The following is a 20313-nucleotide window of genomic DNA, read 5'->3' as shown; positions in this document are numbered from 1 at the left end:
GGAGTTAGTTACCCATCATTAACCAGTATCAACCTTCATACCATGAAAAAGTAGCTTTAGAGCAACTGTAACTTAAGTTCATCCCAATTAGAAATGATTGACTTGGCTTCTGTGTACCAGTCTACACTTAGATGGATATATGCTGACTGTGATACCAGTAACATGTAGTATGTTCACAACCAATTTGTAGCAATCATTATAAAAAAAGATGCTGGTACTATAAATCACAGTACTATAAAGGACTAAATATGACTGTGAGCCAGAATATCTTTGATTCCAGTCCTAATGGCTCTCTTTTCTGAACTGCATGACCATAATATACAGACGTTTTCATAACTCTACGAAAACAGGAACTGCTGGATGCTCCAGGGAAATTCAGGATGCTGACATAACTACTGGCATCCTGGCCACAAGTATAAGGCCTACTTTAGAATTAAAATTGTTCTCTTCAATAATGTGGGAACACCAGTTGAAATTGTTTCTGCCCTTTTTCAGATGTGAAGGGTCCAAACTTATTGAAGCTTTCAGAATAGCTAAAACATTGTTCTTTAAGAACTGCATTTAAGGATACCCTGACTTAAGAGATCCATTTTTATATTCAATGGCACATATCCACACAAGTGTGAAGATTTTGAGTACAGGATTTTTTTTTCCCCTGAATGATCTCTTCAATGTGTACATTTAGCAGTTCCTATACAGAACTGATGGTCACACCTGCTTCAGAAAAAGCAACTAATTGTTTTGGTTTTGGTTTTTTTTTTTTTATCATGGAAGTGCTGCTTCAAAAAATCCCAGCACAGAAACTTGCACTATTATTTTCTGTAGTTTTTTGTGGTTTTGCAAGAACACAACAGGATTCCCCCCATCTCTTTTAACCCAAGTGGTACATTTTGCTCATCTATTTACAGCTATATTGATCCTAAAGAGATTTAGTGTCCTGAAGCCTCAAGCTTACTCTAATTATTTCTGGCTTTAAATTTATGTCTCTAAAACTGGCAGTCTTTGACTGATAGATTAACGCTATTAATTGTCATGTATGCAACAGTTCCAGAAAAATAGTGCAGGCGCGGCAGTTACTTTCAGAGTTTAGTGGATTGAAAGGCTGCAAGAAGTCTTTCCATTCTTAATGTACTTACTGTTTTCCTTCCCTAGGGTCAGCCGTACTACCCAGCAGCAGTACAAAAAAGCTCTGCAAGTCCATGTTTGTTGGTGTGCTACACAAGACAAACTTTCATCCAATTTTACATTATTTATTCTACCCAACATGGGTAAAACAACAGAAAACAGTATTTAAACAGACAGTATTTAAAGAATCCTTTCCGCATGCCTGTTTAAACAAGGTGCTTAATTCAACAATAATGTTCATCTTGATTAAGAATGTTTCATTTCACAGATAACTGAGACACCATAGTCTATTAAAAAAGATGGACTATGCAAATCATTCTACCACTTATGTAAATACCACCAAAAGCTGAATTCTCACCTACAGAGAAGCAAAGCAGGTCTTCTCTTCCTATTGAGAGCGCTGCGTTCTAAAGAAAGGGTAAATAAATTTTTGTTCAGTCATTGGATGATAGCTAAATATACATTGTAAAAAATCTTACATCAAATCTTTGTTGGCTGTAGTTAACTAAAGTTTAGGAAGTGTCCAACTGTCACACATTAATTACCATGTTATTAAATCCATCCTGTTTGTAAGCTTCTCCAAGGATCAAGACCAATTCTGACCTCTGACTCACCCCCTCCTACCCCCCAAAATGTAAGTATGACTCTACAATGTATTCTTAGGAACAGCATCAATCTTCAATGGCATTTACTTACCAGAGGCAATACAGCTGTGTTAGAAAATGAAGGTACCAGAGAGTTCCATGGAAACTACCAATGCATTTGAAATGCTTTAATTGTATTTGAGCTTTTTCCTCCTTTTCATTTTTCTTTTTTTTTCCCCAGCTATCCTGCCTTACAGAGTTAGCAGTAAAAATAGTAACTCTTAGCAGCTAACATGTCTTTCAGGTATCTTCTAGAATCTCAGCTGTTTCTCTTTCCGTGACATTTTAAGCACTGTGAATTAGATTATAAAAATGTAAGTTAGAAATTAAAATCTTTTTAAGAGACAACTAGCCACCTGACCAATAGCCTGAATATTATGCACAGATTAGATATTTTTAGATGTGCATAAGCATTTTAAAATACTTTTGCTGTTCCAAATGCTGTAAACAAACATGAGTACTATGCCAACAGGAATCTGTGGGAAAATTTGAGTGATGCCTGCTCACACTGTACCCACCTCATTACAAATTTTATTACTCATTCATTTTAGTAAACTCTAATCTAGGTTATTATGCCACACCCATCACCATGGGAATGTGACTTAAAAGTACCAGCAATACTTTGCTATTCAGCTTTTTCTCAGACCTTGTAGTGTGATCTGATTGCAGTTTCAATATACAAAAACTATTTGAGTAGTTACACCTGACAGATTCAAAAAATTCAGTAATTACAAGCATCTTCAGCACAGCAACAATATATAGCACTTGATAGGAACAGTGAAGTATAGATAAATAGCTAAGAGATCAAGATTAATTCATTCTTAACCATGAGAGAAACAGCAGGGGTAACTCCCCATCCCTAATTAACTGTCTTAAGAGCAGGGGTAAATACAGTAGGAGTTTTACTTACTGCTTCTGCTCAATCTTCTCGGAGCATTATCCATACTGACCGCCACCTCCATAGAAAGAACAATTTAAAAGACAAGATTTAAAAGAACAATTTGGATTGGTTTAGATTTTGGCAGCCTCAGACTTTAAACATCTACAGATGATTAAGATGGATAGAATAAGAAAAAAAGGAAGAAGAGTTTTCAATATATGGTATAGGTGGTCTAAGTCTAACAGTTCACGCTCTAATTCATAACAGGATTCAGGGATAGCCTCTAAATACCATATCCAGACAGCCCAAATGCCAGGCAAGGCCTAGTAACCCAATGCTTTCCACTGACTAGCTCCAATCAGCGCCTGGCTCAGCAGTTTCCTAGTCCCCTGCTAGCAGTCTACTGAAGTGCCTACTTTTGCCTATCAATAACCAACTCATCATACAGATTTTGACTATATAAGAAAATGTTTGTGCCACCTATTTATTAATTATATTGATAGCATCAGAAAAGAATGAGCACTGGTATCAAATGACACTTGACTTACGCCCCAAAACATATTCAAGACAGATGGAGATAATACCAAGACTAAAAGGAGCAAGTCTAAACATCTGCTAACAGTTTTGCAAAAGAAGCACAAAAGCAATATAAAAAAAAATAATTCTGAGCATGCAGACAACTTAGTATTTACAAAAGCCTAGAGCCTTTCATTACATTAAAAAACCAAGATTGTTAAATGGAAACAATCCCATTTGTGGGAATTTTAATTCAAGCATGTATGTAAGTGTATCAGCATAGGACACGTGCTTCCAATTGTAGTAGACTACAGGTGAAGGACAAAAACATTTCCTGGCTTGAACAACTAGTCAGTCCAGTCACTTTGGACAAAAATTCCAGTGGATATAAAGTGTGGACCCAAACATAGTCCATTCCTGCCCCAAGCCCCCCCAAATAATATTTGCTTTAGATACCAGAAGACATCATCTTCCAAATATGAAAAAGATCTGTATCTCCAAGTAGTTTGTGTGCAGCAAATACAAGAATGACCAAAGTGATAAAAAATGCTGAACAATTTAAAATTCAAAGCCTTATGAAAATTAAAGATTTAACATATTTAAACTAAAATTTACCATTACATTAAAAGCCATGTTGCTGAAATGACTTCACTTTACCCTTACTCTAATACCTTCAGTATAAATCTTGGAAACAATAAAGTTAAAAGCTACTTTAATGAGAAGTCTGAGAATTTGTACAAACAATAAAGACTTACCTATTCTGACCAATTAGGTGGAAGGGTGATTTGTTATGAATTTATTGTCAACACACAGAGCACTGTATGGGTACTGAGCATATGAAGATGATTTTCATCTTGCGGTTTCTGTAAGCAAGGCAGAACTACGCAAGTGCTCCTGCAAAGTTTAGGCTGCATGTCCTACTAAAGCAGCAGCATTTCGTAAGAGCTATTAAAAAAAGATCTTCCAAGGTGTGGAGAGAGAACTGCATGTTTAAAATATGAGCACCTCAACACACCCAAAAGGTGTGTACACTTGAAATCATTACCTCATGCCCTGCATCACATTATCATCCACATGTGAATGATGCAGCACACAGCACATAATGGCTTGTGTAAACTGTCATTACTAGCTTTTAACTCCATGGCAGGAGGTGGCATGGAGAAAGTACAAGATCTCTATATGCTTTCCAACAGAGATTTCTTTCTAAAGTGTGTGGAAGCTGGAAGCAACGTACTATTTCATTATCCATTCCTCTTACAGAAAGTAATACTATTTCTCCTATAAAACATGGGGTGGGGGGGAAAGCCTTTTATTTTAGCACATACAATGAACATATCCCTTGACCACTGCTTTCCAAATGCAACCAGCTAAACCGAACTGGCATATACTGCAAGAAGTTTTTTTAGCCTCTCAGAAGACAAGCAGTTCATATGTAAGACACTTTGATTTTCCCTTCCTGTAAAGTTTAGCGGAAAAAAAGGAAATAAATATAAAAGCTTTAACTACAAAAAGCCTGGGGTCCTCTTAAGCATTCAAATGCAGAGTGTACTAATATATGGATCTTTGGGAAATACGTACTATCTGTAAAGCCAAGAATTTTAAAAAGTAAGTTCAGTCTCTGAAGTTACCTTATCAAAAATACCTTTGAACATCCCCCCTTCACAAGTCTTTTCTTAGATACTTGAAAATACTTTGTTTTACTATGCACCTCACTTGGCTAGGAAGACTTTTTTCCTGCATTTATATAAGGACAAACAAATGCTTTACCAGCTCCAGGGAATACTGTTAAGTCAATCTAGTACTCCCTCTGTTGGCAATGCAAATTATGTACAGTCATTTCACCTACAGGTCCCTCTGAAGACAATTAACAGAAGGGAAAAGTGTTAGAACAATTAATCAGCAGAATTATACCACTTCTAAGCTTTCAGCAGTGGTCAATTCTTCAGATTATGAAAACTGAATGATATGGCAAGGTTCTATTTAAGTAGCTAAAATAATTTTAACAGTTTCTTGATTATGAAAACCTGAACCCAATAGTTGTGACCCTTCCTAAAATATTTAACTTTATTCACCCTCTTTATAAACAGCTTGTTTTTCTAATTATCTTCAGCAGCTAATTTTCAAAAATCAGCAGTTTGATTGTTTAGGACTCGAAAAAAAAATCTTTATATAAAAGCTCATTTATTAAACATCTGTACACAACAATGAACATGTATGTACAGCAAGTTTACATGAAGGATGATGTTACAAAAGATACAGTGGTAATTAAAACTGACCCACATAAATAATTTATAAAAATATTTGAAATGGTGAAGATAATGCTGGTAATCCCTGATTATTTTCATCCAATTGTCAGGATTTTGATGATGTGGGAAATCTTTATGTTAGACCTTTTTAAAAACATTCTGAATATATTAAACTTATCTACAGGATAATTAGCAAAATGTATAAAGTATAGATTACTGTACAAAGGACAGATATTAAAAAAATCACCAATCCACCTGAAACTCAAGGACAATATAAATCTTAGCCAAAGTAATGAACAGCAAAACACAAACTCCTCTTTTTATTGTTTCATGTATTGGCAAGTAAATTGCTCTTAACAAATCAACAGTCCTATTATTCCTCAGTGGAAGGATGCAATCTGGGAAAGTTCTGTATTTTCTGGCTGCATTGGTGGTCCTGGTCAATATGGAAGCCCTGCACTGACTTCAGTTCCAAAGAAAAACAGGGCAGAGCTGTTATTTGTCAAGATTTTCTCCTTCCCACAAAAGGATAAAGAAGGTTATCTGAGTTTGTAAAATTGGAGGAGGAAAGAGAAGGAAACAGGGATTTGGACATAAGAAACAAAGGAAGACTAGTTAAGACTAAGTCTTTTTCTTTTGCTGGTTTCTTGGGGAATTTTTTAACACGCTTCTTATTCGTAGATAAACACCTGTTGATTCTGCCATATTTTCAAATTCAAATGGTGTTATGCCTGCAGCAAACTTGCTCATATCAGGAACAAGACTGGAGTTTTTTGCAGATGATTCAGTGCTTGTTACCACTTTATTACTGCCTGTATTTTCTCCATCATTAACCTCAGGGTTGGGAGCAGTCATGGTGTTATCCAGCAAGCCTTCAGAATCTGTATTATCAGGATTTTCCTTGAAATTAAGTAAACTGTCTCCTGGATTAGGACTAGTTATAGAACGTTCATTTTCTGTTATCTGTTCACTGATGTTGGAAAACCTAGTTTCCACTGTAATCACCTTATCAGATGATCTTACTTCTGCAACAAGATCTACTTCATTCCTAGATGGTGATGATGTAACAGAATTTCCAGTTAAAGGTGTATCAACAGGAATCTCAGAGTCACTGTTTGTGCTTTCTGCCTGCTCTAATGCTGCCCAGATTAATCGCTGCTGTTCCTCTAGCTCTTCCAAGGTCAGAGTATCCTCATCCATTATCGAGTCCACTATTTTTGGCTGAGGAATATCACTGGAAGGATTCAATGGTGGAGTAGTCCTAGGAAGAGGAGGGCGCGTGGGTGTTGAAGGTTGAGGTGGTGTAAGATTTAGTGGAGGTGTTCCTCGTGGTAAAGGAGGAGGAGTTGACAGCGATGGATGTCCAGGTGGCAGCGGAGGTTGGAACTGAAAACTGTTGTGAGTTTGAGATCTTTGTGACACTTCCAGGTCTAGAAACAGATTAAAAGATATCTATTAGAATCTGAAATCTGACGAGGACAAGATTCAAAGTGCCAAAGTTCTGATTAACTAGCAGACTTATGTCTTTTCATCCTTGGTTTTCAGCTGAGAGAGAACAAACTTTTTGAAGGTTTTAATATCCACTGAAACTATGTTTTTGGGGATTTTAACTCTGCTAGCCATTCAAGGAAAAAAAAAAAAGATAAAATACTCTTGAAGGTATTGAGAACAAACTTATTCCACACCGAGACACACTGAAGGATTCCCTCATAGGAAATCCAAAAGGAAAGCCAGAGGTTTCTCTTGCTATTCTAACATTTAAAAAACACTGTAAGTCCTCCTGTGAGTTTGACTCATTTTTAAGACGTTGTCAGCTTGTAAGTTCCTACATTACTTCATCCAAATATTTAAGGATTTGGAGGTCTTCATAACAGATGTTTCTTTAGGATACACTTGAAGTAAAGAGATCAGAATTTATAACCTAACATTGCAATTGCTCTGAGCACATTTGAAACCTCCTACTTGGTACTGGAAGATATGACAAGCACAGCAACAGAGAATGCTTATTATAGAGAGGCCCAAATGAAACTACAGTAGGACACTGCTAGCATATGTTAGCAGTTACATTAATTACCACCATAACGAATATTAACACATTGGTTTCTCTTCAGGAACACTGACATTTCAATTCAGAGCAAGTTATTGTGAAAATAAAAATTGAAATTAGAAAAAAATAATTGCAGAATAACTATACCAGAATCTAGGTCCATGTCAGCTGCTGGTACCTCCAGATTGTCATCTTTTGGTCGTTTAGAATGATGAGACCTTGACTGAGATGCAGCCCTTTTATTGCTAGATTTTGGAGTTGGCTGAAGAGAAATTATCCAGGAAAACAAAAGAAATTAGTATTAAATTCTACAAGGTAACACTTCCAGCTATAAGAATATACTTAAAGCAATTTCTAACTATACAATCATTTGGCGACCCAGTGTGTAAACTAGACACTGAAGTTTGAGAGACTTAATGCAACTGAATAGAACTGTAATCTTGTTGAGGTTTAAGTGGCAAAAGAAAAGACTGTCTGCATTCCAAACACAGGATTACGACCAAGTCCCCACCTGGATACCTAGATCTTATGAGACCATCACAAGTCAAGTATTGCACATCCCTTCCTGGCAGGCTTAGAATTTATTTTTTTAATTCCATATAGCATTACACTTTGGGACTGAGAGCATAGCATGCATCTTCACCCTTAACTGGAAGTATTCTACAGTAGATAACACTAGGCTAGAGTCACATTAGCGAAGACCTGAGAATGATACAAGACAGGACTACCATGTGTTTTCTCAAGTCACTGTAATAAGGTTACTGTAAATCATGACTACACAAGCAAGCTTTTCACTTATTAGGAAGTCTGGAACTAAGACTGTTTTTAGGCTGTAAAAGTTTATAGCAACGTTTTTTCACAACTGTTTATAAAATATTGCACACTTGGGATCTGCTTATATTAATTGAAATAATGGAATTTGTTCTAAACATGAAGCTCCTTTTTGTTAGAACAGGTAAGCCAAGCATCAGCATTTCATGCCTGGTAGTGTCAGTAAGAAAGTCTATCCCCTTGTGCAAAAAAGAAGATATAAACAAGAGGTCATCACTGGCTACGCTAACTACAAGACAACTTTTTCTTTTTTTTTTTCCAAATAACAATGAGATATATTCACCGCATGAAAATTTGAAAGGTAGTTAGCAAAAACATCCTTCTGTTGAGATGGCTGCATGGGGATGGAACCAAATATCTGCCATTCCTACAGCAAAAAAAAAAAAAAAAAAAGGAAATAATGTTGCATATGGTTGGCTAGTAACACAACACTAAAACTTAAGAGAAACACTTGAGAGATTAACAAGCCAAGATGAATTCCAGTTCTCATCAAAAGCCTCATTTATTAGAGCAAATAGATCTTTAGTAGAAACTTCTGGCAAACCAAAGTACTCTCACCTGTGAATACAAACAGCTGATGCAATGCACTATGACTGGGTAGTAGGAATAGTAATTTAAAAAAAAAATATCACCTTTACAAAATGTCGTTAACTATTTCATAGCAACTACTCTTCAACATTTGCAACACAACTACAAACTTCCCCTTGAAATAACTGTTCAGACAAAAACAGGCTTACTTTGAAAACCTGTTAATTTTTAGTGAAAACTAAAAAAAAACAAGGACCGAACTTTGGTTAAGAATACTGAATGAAAAAACACATTTGGAAGCCACTAAATGGGCAAACGTAAAGCTGTAAAAGAAAATGTACAAGTGCTTCTTTTCAATGCACAGGCATTAACATCAGTGATGGAGTTCACTACTAACAACAGGTTAAAATGCTTTTGAAGATAAAAAGTTCAGCAGCAGCACCCACAGGAGATTCCTTGTGTGCTTTGTGCTTAAGAGGGCACCCACTATGTGGGTCTTCTGATATGGCTCGTTTTGTTCTAGCTGTTACAAAGCTTCCCAGAGCTTGTCCACTGGTCTGATGTAGTTTTCTATGGTTGAAATTATATTTATGATAACACCCACAGTAATTTTCACATTCCAAGAACATTCAAAAAAATTTAGATGTATGGAAGGAACAGGCATTCATGTGTGAAGTTTTCTGTTTAAAAAAAAAAAAAATCAAACTATCCTTCTAGGCTCCTGTTAGTCTCATAATGGAAATAATCACCACAGAAGCACTGTCAGACCCTACCCACAAGAGTTGTGACAGATATCAGATAGATGGGTGTCATGTCAATTACCTCAGTGGCCCCTAGTCCCAAACCAGGTGCTTAAAAATAAGAGCCTGTTGAAAGAAAATTGTCATATGCAGAATATAAAATGTTAAAACTTGGCTAAAAGTAATTAATGTTACTCAGCATGTTGTTTAGAAGGCAGAGGACAGCCACTTACATCTGGGATCCCACTTGGAGTGGATATATTAAAGCCCGGATAGTTTATCAACTTAGAGACATCGTAAGTGGTGCGTTTTGTTTGGTGAGACCCTTCATCTTCCGTTCCACCATCACCTATAATGAAATATAATTATTATTGATGCTAATTAAGAATGTTACTGAAAAAATCCACAGGATTTAAAAACAGGGTTTTGGGGTTTGGAATATAAGTATTGATAGAAGGCTTTGTAATCCACAAAGGCAATAACAATGACGAAATCTATCAAATACACGCGTGAAGCTTCCCCAGAAACCTAACTGGGTGTTCATAATAATACTACTCTTCATGAACCATTACTAGCCTCAGAATTTGGCATCAGGACTGTTCTCCGAGATGCAGCATAAATGCTGGTCTTAGTAAAAAGCTGGTAAATTACTTGGTAAGTTGGGTTTCAAAAAAATGTATTCTTTGCTTGGTGGTGGTCTTACTTTTATTATATATGAGTAAGTTACTGAACTTTAGAAAGTACTATGGTTTCTTTCATAAAACATAAGAAAAGAGAAGCTTATTAAAAAAAAGGAAGAGGAAATCTGACAACAGGCTATTTGCAAGTCTTGCACAGTTTCACAGGAACTCTGTTCTAATAGCAAGGGTTGATGAGAGTGAAATCACACCGACAGAGTCATCATCTATGCAATCCAATCATTATAGAAGTTGTTTCATTGTCACATCATAGCTAGATGAAAGGGGAGTATTTTTACATTACTTTAGAAAAGAAAACTTCATTTACAACTTCCTCTCTCTCTCATGAGGAAGACGAAGGTTTACAAACTAGGTACTTTGCCTCCTGAATAGGGTGCAGCCAGTAAATAGCCTGCATTCTGAAAACTGCATTCCCGCAGCACATTCCTTACCTTTTCCATCGTAAAGCGCAAGTCCCGAGTACTCCATTTCAGCCTCCCTGAGCCAGCCTGGAGGATAACCCAGCTGACGCATGCGATATATAAATGGAGGAAGACTTTTATCTGTGACACCAAGTGCATCTTGAAGTTCCCCACTAAGTTAAGGAAACAAACAAAACAAAATGTTCTCCACTAAAATCCATGATTGATTTCTGACAAAAGGAAGTTATGAATATTTTGTTGAATTTTAAACTGTCAAGTTAAAATAACTTAGTGTTAGCTCAAACTATGTTGCCTGTCAATCCCAAATATAACAATTTTAGGTCAAAACCAGCTCTGCTGTTAAAGGTAACTTTTAACACTTTCATTTCTCGTATGCTTAAACATTTTGTGAGAATTAATTCTATGCTGAGAACAACTTACTTGACTTGTTACTTCCGATTCATGGCCTTAACTGTAGCTATATTGACAGGAAGGGTGGAACTTAACACAACACTAAATTTACTGGTGATTTCTTTGGAGACTGCTACAGTCATATTATGATTTTTTAAAACATTTTGAATAGAGAGAAAAAGAGAGAAAGGGACACTCAAAGCTCAAAATTTTCAGAATTTTGCATGCATTTTTAGTTTATTAGGAACCTAACATATTTGCAATTTGAGTAGCCAAAGAGTAACATTTATCTCCCTACATTAGGGAAAATGCCATGGGAAAGAGTAGGACTATTAAACTACCAATGAGTTTTCATTTGAAAACTACCTGTGCAATTTATTAAACAAAATTTTATTTAGCAAACAAATTTGAATATAATACACTCATAGTTAAGAGTAGCAGAGGGACTTAATAGAACTCTGGAAAGTAACATCTGGCACTCCAAAGGTAGAAAAGGTATCCCAGAAAAGCAGTGCAACAGCTAATGGAAGGAAAAGAGATACCTAATTACTCCTGGTTTAAATTTTCCAAACCTCTCTTCTACTTCTTCTGCATGATAACGCTGCTGAAAATTCTGATTGCTCGCTTCACCACAAGCTTCCATAAACTCCTTTCTCTTCTCATTTATACGAGCTGCATTTCGTGGCTTAAAGATAACACAATTGGGAAGTTTAGATTTGGATAATTTAAAGTTTATGCACTCCTTCACCCAACATAAAACTGATACTCCTTGCCCTCAGCATGCTTAATCATTTATCGCATGGCCATGGGATAGAACTACAGTTGTAATGAAAACTACATAGCAAAAAACTAAGAGTATTTGCATTGGATCTAGCAGAGCTCTGAAACAGGAGGAAAGACTGTTCAAACTGAAAAATGTCCCTCCATAAATTAGAGGAGACATTCAAACCATTACACTACAAAATTAATTTATATTCTGATTTAGTATGTTAGAATTTATAAGTATGAACAGTATAATCTAATCAACAGAGATGAATAACCATTTGTACATCCTGTCCCCAATGCATCGAATTATTTTTTTTTTAAATGGTGCAGTTACACTGAAACATTTCTTCGAGAGCAGCAGTCTTTTGAATACTTATGTAGACTTTACCTTTGGGCAATCTTTCATTTGATGGTCTTCAGAACCACAATTGAAACAATGCGGTTTTGGCCTGCTTAAAAAATGCACAAGAAGTTAAGCCTGAAAATCATTTTGCAATGTTGAATGCACTTAATTATTTTATATCTTGTTAGATTTTTAGTTTTAGACTTAGAAAGAAAAAAAGTAAGCATTGCTTGCTGACTTCATATGCTGTCGTCTTCTTCTCTTAAATTGACTGCTTAATGTTAATCTTCAAAATAGACTAACAGAATATTGTTTATTTCACAGTCCTAAGGGGAACACAAGAAATGAGAAAAACACAGGCACAGCATTTGGGGGTGGGGGGGAAGAATACATGACAGCATGTGGAGCGGAGGGGGGGAGAGAAAGAGAGAGAGAAAAAAAGCGAGAAAGAGAGCGAGAGCACGAGAGAGAGAGCAAGCGAGCGAGAAAGAGCAAGCGAGGAGAACTAAAATTACAGTGGAAAAGTAGTACTTCCAGGCAGAAATGGAGCTTTTCTATCCCATATAATAGAGATCTATTCCTTTAAGAGGGAATAGAATAGTCATACAATAATTCAGGCTGGATCTCAGGAGATCTCTAATCCAGTCCCTTAATCAAAGCCAGGTCAGCTATGAGATCAGACCAGGTTGCTCAGGGCTTTATCCAGTTGGGTCTTGAACATCTCAGGATGGAGACTGCATAACCTCTCTGGGCAACCTGATCCAATAGTTTACTGTCCTAAAGGTGGAAAAGCTTTTCCTTATATCATGCTGCAGATAGATGAGTATTCACTGAAGGATTTCTGCTTCTGATTAAATATGTAAATATTTGCATAGATAGTGTCAATAAATGAAAACAAACCCTACATACTAAAGCTTATGCTATGTCCAGAGGAAGGAAAGTGAAGATGTTAAAACAATACCTTTAACTCTAGAGTACAGATAAGGAACCCCTCAATTTAATATGCCTGTAGTACATTAATACCTCTATTTCTCTGTTTATGCTTGTATCGTCAGAGGTCTGATCCCTTTTACAATACTAAGAATCAGTTACCAGTAGAAACAAGTAGGAGAGCATGGCTACTTCTTTGGAAAGTCCTGGTCCACAGTTTGAACAAGTTATGCATATTGTGAAATTGTGCACTGAAAACCTGGAATGGAACTGCAGCTGGCTTCAAGCTTATTTTTCCTTGTAAATTCATACTATGGCAACAAACATTTTCAACATTATAGGGAGGGAAAATCCCAATCTCTTACCAGATTTTGGAGAAAGATTTCTTTTCTGAGCATTGGTTTTTTACCGAATTAGGATGGGAACCAGAAGTGGAGGCAAAAGGATGACACAAGAATGAGTGTCCAGGGTAACCCCCCCTACACGCACACACTCCAACCACTTGAAGCCTCTAGTAAGCTAAAGTGAAGCACGTCTTCTGCTTCATCTTTACATAGTATTCAAACAGAAACCTGTGGTGATCCAAGTTTTATCACCATCCCTTTTCACGAGCACAACCCTTCAATCTGCTTTCCATTCAGATGGTAGTATTTCTAATCAAACCAGAGTTTAACTCAGCATGCCCGTTTATCTTTGAAATTCCTGCTAAAAGCTTGCCTAGTCTTCACTGCATCTGAAATCAGCGACTTTAGATGCTACGAAGACCACACAAGCTGTCAGTTGGATACTTGATTTGCTTTACTTCTTACCTCCCATAAAAGCTATACAATCAACTCTAAGATCAGTCTGTCTTAAAAGTTTATAAAATAAGTCAGACAGGAGTTGTTCTACAAAACAGTAAGAATGATGGTAGTACACCAGTGCAAGGATGACAAAGCAATCACTAAAAAGGCAAGCAACAGAAGAACTGAACATAAACTTCAGAAAGTTTTTACACATTGATTTTAGGCCCTTCCTAAAGAAAGTCAATAAACAAGGGAGACCCATTGACTGCAAAGCTCAGCACTGGTTTACTTAATTTAAACTCATTGCTCAAGTATGTTCAAGGGTTTAGTATGCTAGGGAATAATCACAGTGTACATCTGAACTTTTCAGCTCAAAACTTTATATTTAAGAATAATACAAACCTTTTTGGTTTTACTTGTATTTCTTGTCCATCTAGGGAGAGAATCTGGCTGAAAACTTGCTGATATCTTTAGATTTCAATAAGGAACTGCTACTGGATGAAGCAAAATTTCAATCTTGTTTAAAATATCAGTGAAAACCTAACAGTGCTTTGAATAGAATACTGACTCTTCTGGATTAAGTTACAGATGGGTCCTTGACATGAAGTCCATAGTATAAACTACAGAACTGTATCTACAATAAACTATTTGCTAAGATGGGCTTGCGTTGTTTCCTCCTACCCAATTTCTATCCAATAACCAATTTTGTTCTTTATCAGCACTTGCTAAAACTACAACACTCTTGTTTATAGGCAGAAGTTTCAAGCTAATAATTCTGATATGCTTCACAGCAGTCTTATTAATAACACATTTTGGTACAGTTTCAAAAATATAACTTGCTTCTCAAGTATGTGGAGACAGGTTGTATCATACTACTTGTGTTTGCTTTTGGACTGCAATGTGTCAGCTGCTCTGCCCATTTGTCTAAAAACGTATGAGAAGACAACAGAGCCGCAAGCAAACCTGCATGGCAAAGACTTAACAAGATTCAGTAGAGTTCAGAAGCACAGCAGTTTCCAGACTCTAACAGTTGCTTTTAAAAAGAAGAGCAGATGCCAGATACTAGTCGAACTGACATGTTAACTGAGTGCAGTACTTCAGTCATTCAGAAGCACGGTACCTGATATACGACTTCACTCAGAAGTAAGTGCTATTTTAGGCTTAATGTCATCTATGGGAGCTCTAAAGAAAGATGCAGTAAGTACATTTAAAGAACAGTATCAAAGCTAAGCTGGCAGACATGAAACTTTAGCCACACTTAACTTGGCATTTTAGGAGAAACTCCCCTGTTAGGCATCTACTTCCTTCATCTAGAGGTTGGGAGACAGTACAAATATCATTCGGAGAAAAAGATTGCCTTAATGAACTATAACAGAGACAGCTTTCCAAAGATAAAAATTACAGCACAGTGCATACACAGTCAAAGGCAGGCACAAGAAAACCCAAGCTAGCCAGCTTATAAATTTGCAATTTTTGTTCAGATACAAGTAATTTTTTTAACACTAGGAAGTGACCTTTACTACAAGCCTGATAACTAGATATTGCAGAAATGAACTGTGAAACTGGTTCTTGTCCTGACTCTTTCTGGGGCAGAAGCAATACTGGAAAACCGGGGAGATGAGATTACTTGTGAAACTTCTTGTCCAATTTCTTTTTGTCATGGAGGACTAAAATATTACAAAACACTTTTTCCAACATTTCCCGCAATCCCACCTTTCAAATACTGGCTTTAATAAACAGTAAAGAACCAACTTTAAAATGGACGCAAGTTAAGAGCATCCATAGTTAAGTTTTATTACAAGACTTTCCCTCTGGCTCCCACATTTGGAAAAAAAACCAACTTACAGCATATTTGAGTTTGCCAAGCCCTTTTCTTCTCCCAAAGAGCAGATTTTACAGTGGGAGAACGCTTATTCATTATCTGGAATGAGCTGTCATTCCAAACCTGATTACAAACTGGCCCAGGAAATTCCTAAAGTCACAAGATGTATTTATAAGGATAAGGCATTCACTCTTCCCAAGCATAAGCCTTCTAAAAATCAGCAAGCCAATCATATCAAAATACTTACAAGTTTTGAGTAAAAAAGCCATTAATGACTCATTAAAACTTTTCATCTATAACAACTGATAATAGTTTAGATATTACAATCTACTGAACAGAATCTGAGTTCAATTTACCCACTGGCATTCTTTGGATTTGACAAACAGAAAAAAACCCTTGTTTTAGTAAACAGGATACTTAGGTATTTCCCATCCTTCTGTCAGCTGTGGATTCTCATTTAATATAGGCTGTCCCAGTTTATCGAGACAAAAATTGGTAAAATACAGAACACTTCCTACAACCTGTAGAAAAAAAGTCAGAAAATTGTCAGAAACGTGTCAGCATTTAGGTCAGATTGGTAGCATTTCTATAAATTTACACTGCTTGAAATACTTCCAGGTTTTTTTTTTCCCCCGCTCTGTAAGAATTTACAAATAATACATGCCCACACCTGTACAAATAAGTATTTTTTCCACTGATGTAGCCAAAACATGCTGAACTTAACTGCTATTACACCGATAAATGAAATTTAACAAGATCTTATTTTAATGGCAGTGTATACTGAATATGTAGAATGAAGAGTCAGACCTACCATTGAAGAGTACATAGTCAAAAACTTACACTAAAAGCTTCTTTAGTTTTTTTAACAGAATTCGAGCTTGCTGTTTTACAGTCCTCTTCCAAAAGAACACTGGAGGGCTGACATGAAAAGTAAAAATGCAATTAATTAATTTAAAATAACAGGAAATAGAAGAGCTCCTAAATTACTGAAGTATGTAAAAGGCACAGAACATGGAAGACAGCTGCTACTCTTTCATACAACATTAGTTAAACAGTAGGATGGAGATGTCTACATCAGTCATGATGCCTTCCACAGTCCAAAGTAAGACACAGCCCATTTTTAATGTTTTCTTTGATGAGCAATATGCTGCATAAGAACATCTTTATTCTTACCTCAAAAGCTAAGAGAAAGATGGGGAGAAACGTGCCATTTCACCCTTTTATTGAAAGGGGATTCTAAAAAGTGAATGTTAAGTAAAACTCAAAATTCTAAACTAAGAGAAGAAAGTGGAAATTTCCAGATTCTGTTGTTCATCTACGCTCTTATATATACTCAAAGTTGGGCCAAATACTGTCAGAACAGGATACGTTAAGTTTGTACCTTATGGTCTTTTCTTGATTATTTAAACCAACTTATTGCTTTGCTTTTACACAAATTTCACTAGGAACAGTTTTAAAGAAGCATTTTCATAGGCAGAAAGGCTATTTTCTTTGTCCTGGTCCTCTATTTTTGGAACAAATAGTTATACAACGTTTGTTTGAAAGGCACTTGATTTGGAATTAAACAGGAAAAAATATCTAGAATTCAGCTATTTAGCAGTATTTAGTATTTCAATATTCCCACTATAAAGATGCAAAAGAAGGAGCACCTAATAACAATTTGAGTTTTAAAGTACCTGTGGCTTAACATTGAAGTGCGTTTTTTCTTGTTCACCCCTCTTCTGCTCTTCATATTTCTGAACTAAATTAAAAACAAAATCTTCAATTTCTTGATGATACTGCCTGTAACAGAGTGAAGAAGTATACAGAGATGAAGACATGAGGAAGATTGAAACATATGCCAGATGTCTTTTTTTTTTAAGCATTTACTGTTTACTAAAGAACTTAGAAAAGGGGCAGTCAACTTCTTTCCTGTCCTCCTCCCTCCCAACCCCCACCAACATGAATGCAATCTATTATTAGAGAGCACCCTTACATTAGGGTGGCAAAAAATCAACTCAGAGGCAGGGAAAATTTAATTTACTATATTTACCCACAACGCTCATGAAACTCAAACTGCTATTCAGACTCACTCCAAGTTCCTGGAAGTCACACTTCATTTCATGATAAAAATGGATATGAAAGCAACAGGCCTGCTGTCATATTGCTCATTATCCCTTCTCCCCTTCAAGCTTAACAAGTTTATGTTATTGAATAAAACATATATCCATCCTTTGGGCAAACACTAACATAGCCAAACAAACAAACAAGAAGTCCCATTTCCTGTCAGGATTGCTTTTTCTTGGAAAGTACTTACTTAGAAATTACATTGTTCATAAATAAAATCTGTAACAGAGGTCCATCAAGTTTGGAGTTGTCCACTGAAATTCCACTAGAAGAACAGAACAGAGACACAGACAATGGTTACTGTACTAGCTTTACTGTAAATATTCCCTATCCATTTTATCACAGCAAAGAGTCTGTAGTCCACAGAGAGAGGGGGGTTTGGCTAATACAAGTTCTGTCCTTTTAAGAAGTTCCAATTCACTTAAAACAGAAATCATCCTCTTTCAAGCAAAGCAGGTTGCCTGGTGTGAGGTGGAAAGAAAACAAAACAGAACACCACACTACAGAAATTTTCTTCTAATTGCAGTAAACTGTTATAAAATAAGATCTCTTATTTATTCAACCATTTTAATTTACTTGTTCTCACTGTTGAACTTTACAAAAAGCTGTTTTCCTAAAGGTCATGTAAGTTTCATAAACAGATAGATACACACAAATAAAGTTACAGCAATACAAACTAAGTTCTTGATACTGAAGTCTAAAAGACTTTTCAAGAATGGCAATGGCATTTTAGAAACCCAATATCTGAGCAGGGACAGGGACATAGAAACAAGGTTTCTAAAATATGTTTCTAAAAGACATTGTTACCTCAGGCAGCTATTATCTCAAACAAACTCTATTTCAAACACATATAGGTCATAAAAAGCATTTTACATCAGCATTAACATACCTAGGACGAGTCAGAATATTCAGCTTCCTTTTAAGTTCTTGATGTTAGTTTATTGTTAAGGAACATTACTTTCTTCAGAAGACACCGACCCACATCTTGATTAAAGGATCAAAACAAACAAGAAAACACCTAACAAGAATTCCACACAATAACTGATGGGGTTTTAGGCCTTCCTTTTCACTGCACAGAGGATTATTTAGAAATCCACCTGCCGCTGAAGAAACACAATAAAATGAAAAATAACAAAAAACAAACACCAAACCCCCAAACCACAAAACCCCCCCAAAAACCCTAAACAGGTGGAAAAGAGGACTAGCTGTGACAATCCAAACAGTATAATTTATTACATGCACTATGGTTGAATTGTCAGATTTATAGTATTTAATTTAAAAAATGCCTACAATCATCTCGAAAAAAGTCAACAGTAAGACACACATACTTGTAAATAGAAAATAAACTATAAAAACCATTTCAGATTCCACTCCGCTGCAGTATCGAACCCAAAAACCGTTTAGGGTACCAGTCACAATTTAACAGTTTAAAATTATTTCTAGCTATGTTAAAGATGGATTTTCAAAGTGAACATACAGCTGTTTCTCTTCTCTAGAAACACAGAAAGAAGGAGTCCAGAGTCAAGTGTTTTAACAGCCACCCCAGCACCAAGAACTCCGCTATCTCCTGTGCCAACTTAAGTGCAGCTGCCACGGACCTGGACGTTCTGAGAATCAAAGTTTTCAGAGAAAACTTCCTCTTAAGTGATGGAAGCAGAAGCCAAGAAAAACCAGCCACCGCACCGAGACGCGGGCTCGCAGCGGCCCAAGGCGGGAGCCGCCGGGGGAGGGGGGAGGCTGCCCTCCTCCCCGCCAAGCTCAACAATCATCGTCCTCAGTACGCGCCAGGGCTCCGGCTGCCAGGCAGAGACTGACAGGGCCTCCCCCACAGAGGCACAAGGCCCGGCCTCACGGAGGGAGGCGGGAAAAGCCGGAGTCCCTCACGCCGGAGTCGGCCGCCAGCCCCGGGAGGGCAGGCGCCAAGGCTGGCCCGGAAGGGAACGGGCGGCAGGAGCGGCGCCCGCCTCTCCCCGGCCCACTGCGCCCTCCCCAGAGCAGGCCCTGCCTCTCCGTCAGGATATTCTCCGCCCGGAGCCGCCGCACCGTCTCCTCGCGGTCCCGCAGCCGGGCGTACAACTCCTCCAGGGCTTTCTCGGGTCTCTCCTCCTCCTCCTCGAAGCTGAGGCGAGGCGGTGGCGGCGGCCCGTCCTTTTCCTCGAGCTGCTCGAAGAGCTCGCGGTCCCCGAAATCCACCTCAGCCGCCATCTTAAGCTGCAGCAGGAAGGGAGGGGCTTGGGGGGAGGGAGGGGGGAGCTGCCGAGGCGGGGGCAAAGGGCAGAAGGAGCCGCCGCTCGCAGCGGGAAGCGCCGGGCGGGCGGGCCCTTGCCCCGTTGCGGAGCCGGGGGACCACAACTCCCAGCATGCAATGGCGGGAGCCCGCCATGGCGGCGCCAGGCCTGCGGCACTGGGAAATGTAGTCTGCGCCCTGCGGGCGGGCGTGGTGCGTGCTGGGCTGTCCGCGGCGCACGGCGCGCCGGGAGCCGTAGTTCTGCGGA

The 20313-nt window shown here is 37.7% G+C and overlaps 1 protein-coding gene across 5 annotated transcripts; it reads right to left on the bottom strand.

The window, feature by feature from the left end:
• Positions 1-5329: 5329 nt before the first annotated feature.
• Positions 5330-20073, bottom strand: ZCCHC8 (zinc finger CCHC-type containing 8). 5 transcript variants are annotated; one of them, XM_052796992.1, is made up of 14 exons: positions 19840-20073; positions 18708-18750; positions 18009-18083; positions 17389-17494; positions 16553-16630; positions 16130-16233; positions 14293-14358; positions 12221-12284; positions 11610-11752; positions 10687-10829; positions 9791-9906; positions 8573-8656; positions 7606-7720; positions 5330-6841 (listed from the first exon to the last, which is right to left on the bottom strand). In XM_052796992.1, the coding sequence occupies exons 1-14, from the start codon at positions 20021-20023 to the stop codon at positions 6033-6035; spliced, it is 2130 nt and encodes a 709-aa protein (XP_052652952.1). In that variant the 5' UTR covers positions 20024-20073; the 3' UTR covers positions 5330-6032. The 5 variants fall into 5 exon arrangements, with proteins under 5 accessions (XP_052652952.1, XP_052652953.1, XP_052652954.1 ...); XM_052796993.1 differs by having other exon boundaries at positions 12221-12281; XM_052796994.1 differs by lacking the exons at positions 14293-14358; positions 16130-16233 and having other exon boundaries at positions 12221-12281; positions 19840-19915.
• Positions 20074-20313: the final 240 nt, after the last annotated feature.

The sequence above is a fragment of the Harpia harpyja genome, chromosome 9 (assembly GCF_026419915.1).
Source record: "Harpia harpyja isolate bHarHar1 chromosome 9, bHarHar1 primary haplotype, whole genome shotgun sequence".
In the NCBI taxonomy this organism is placed as follows: Eukaryota; Metazoa; Chordata; class Aves; order Accipitriformes; family Accipitridae; genus Harpia; species Harpia harpyja.
Note: the sequence above shows the minus strand (reverse complement) of the source record. Positions and strands in the feature narration are given on the sequence as shown.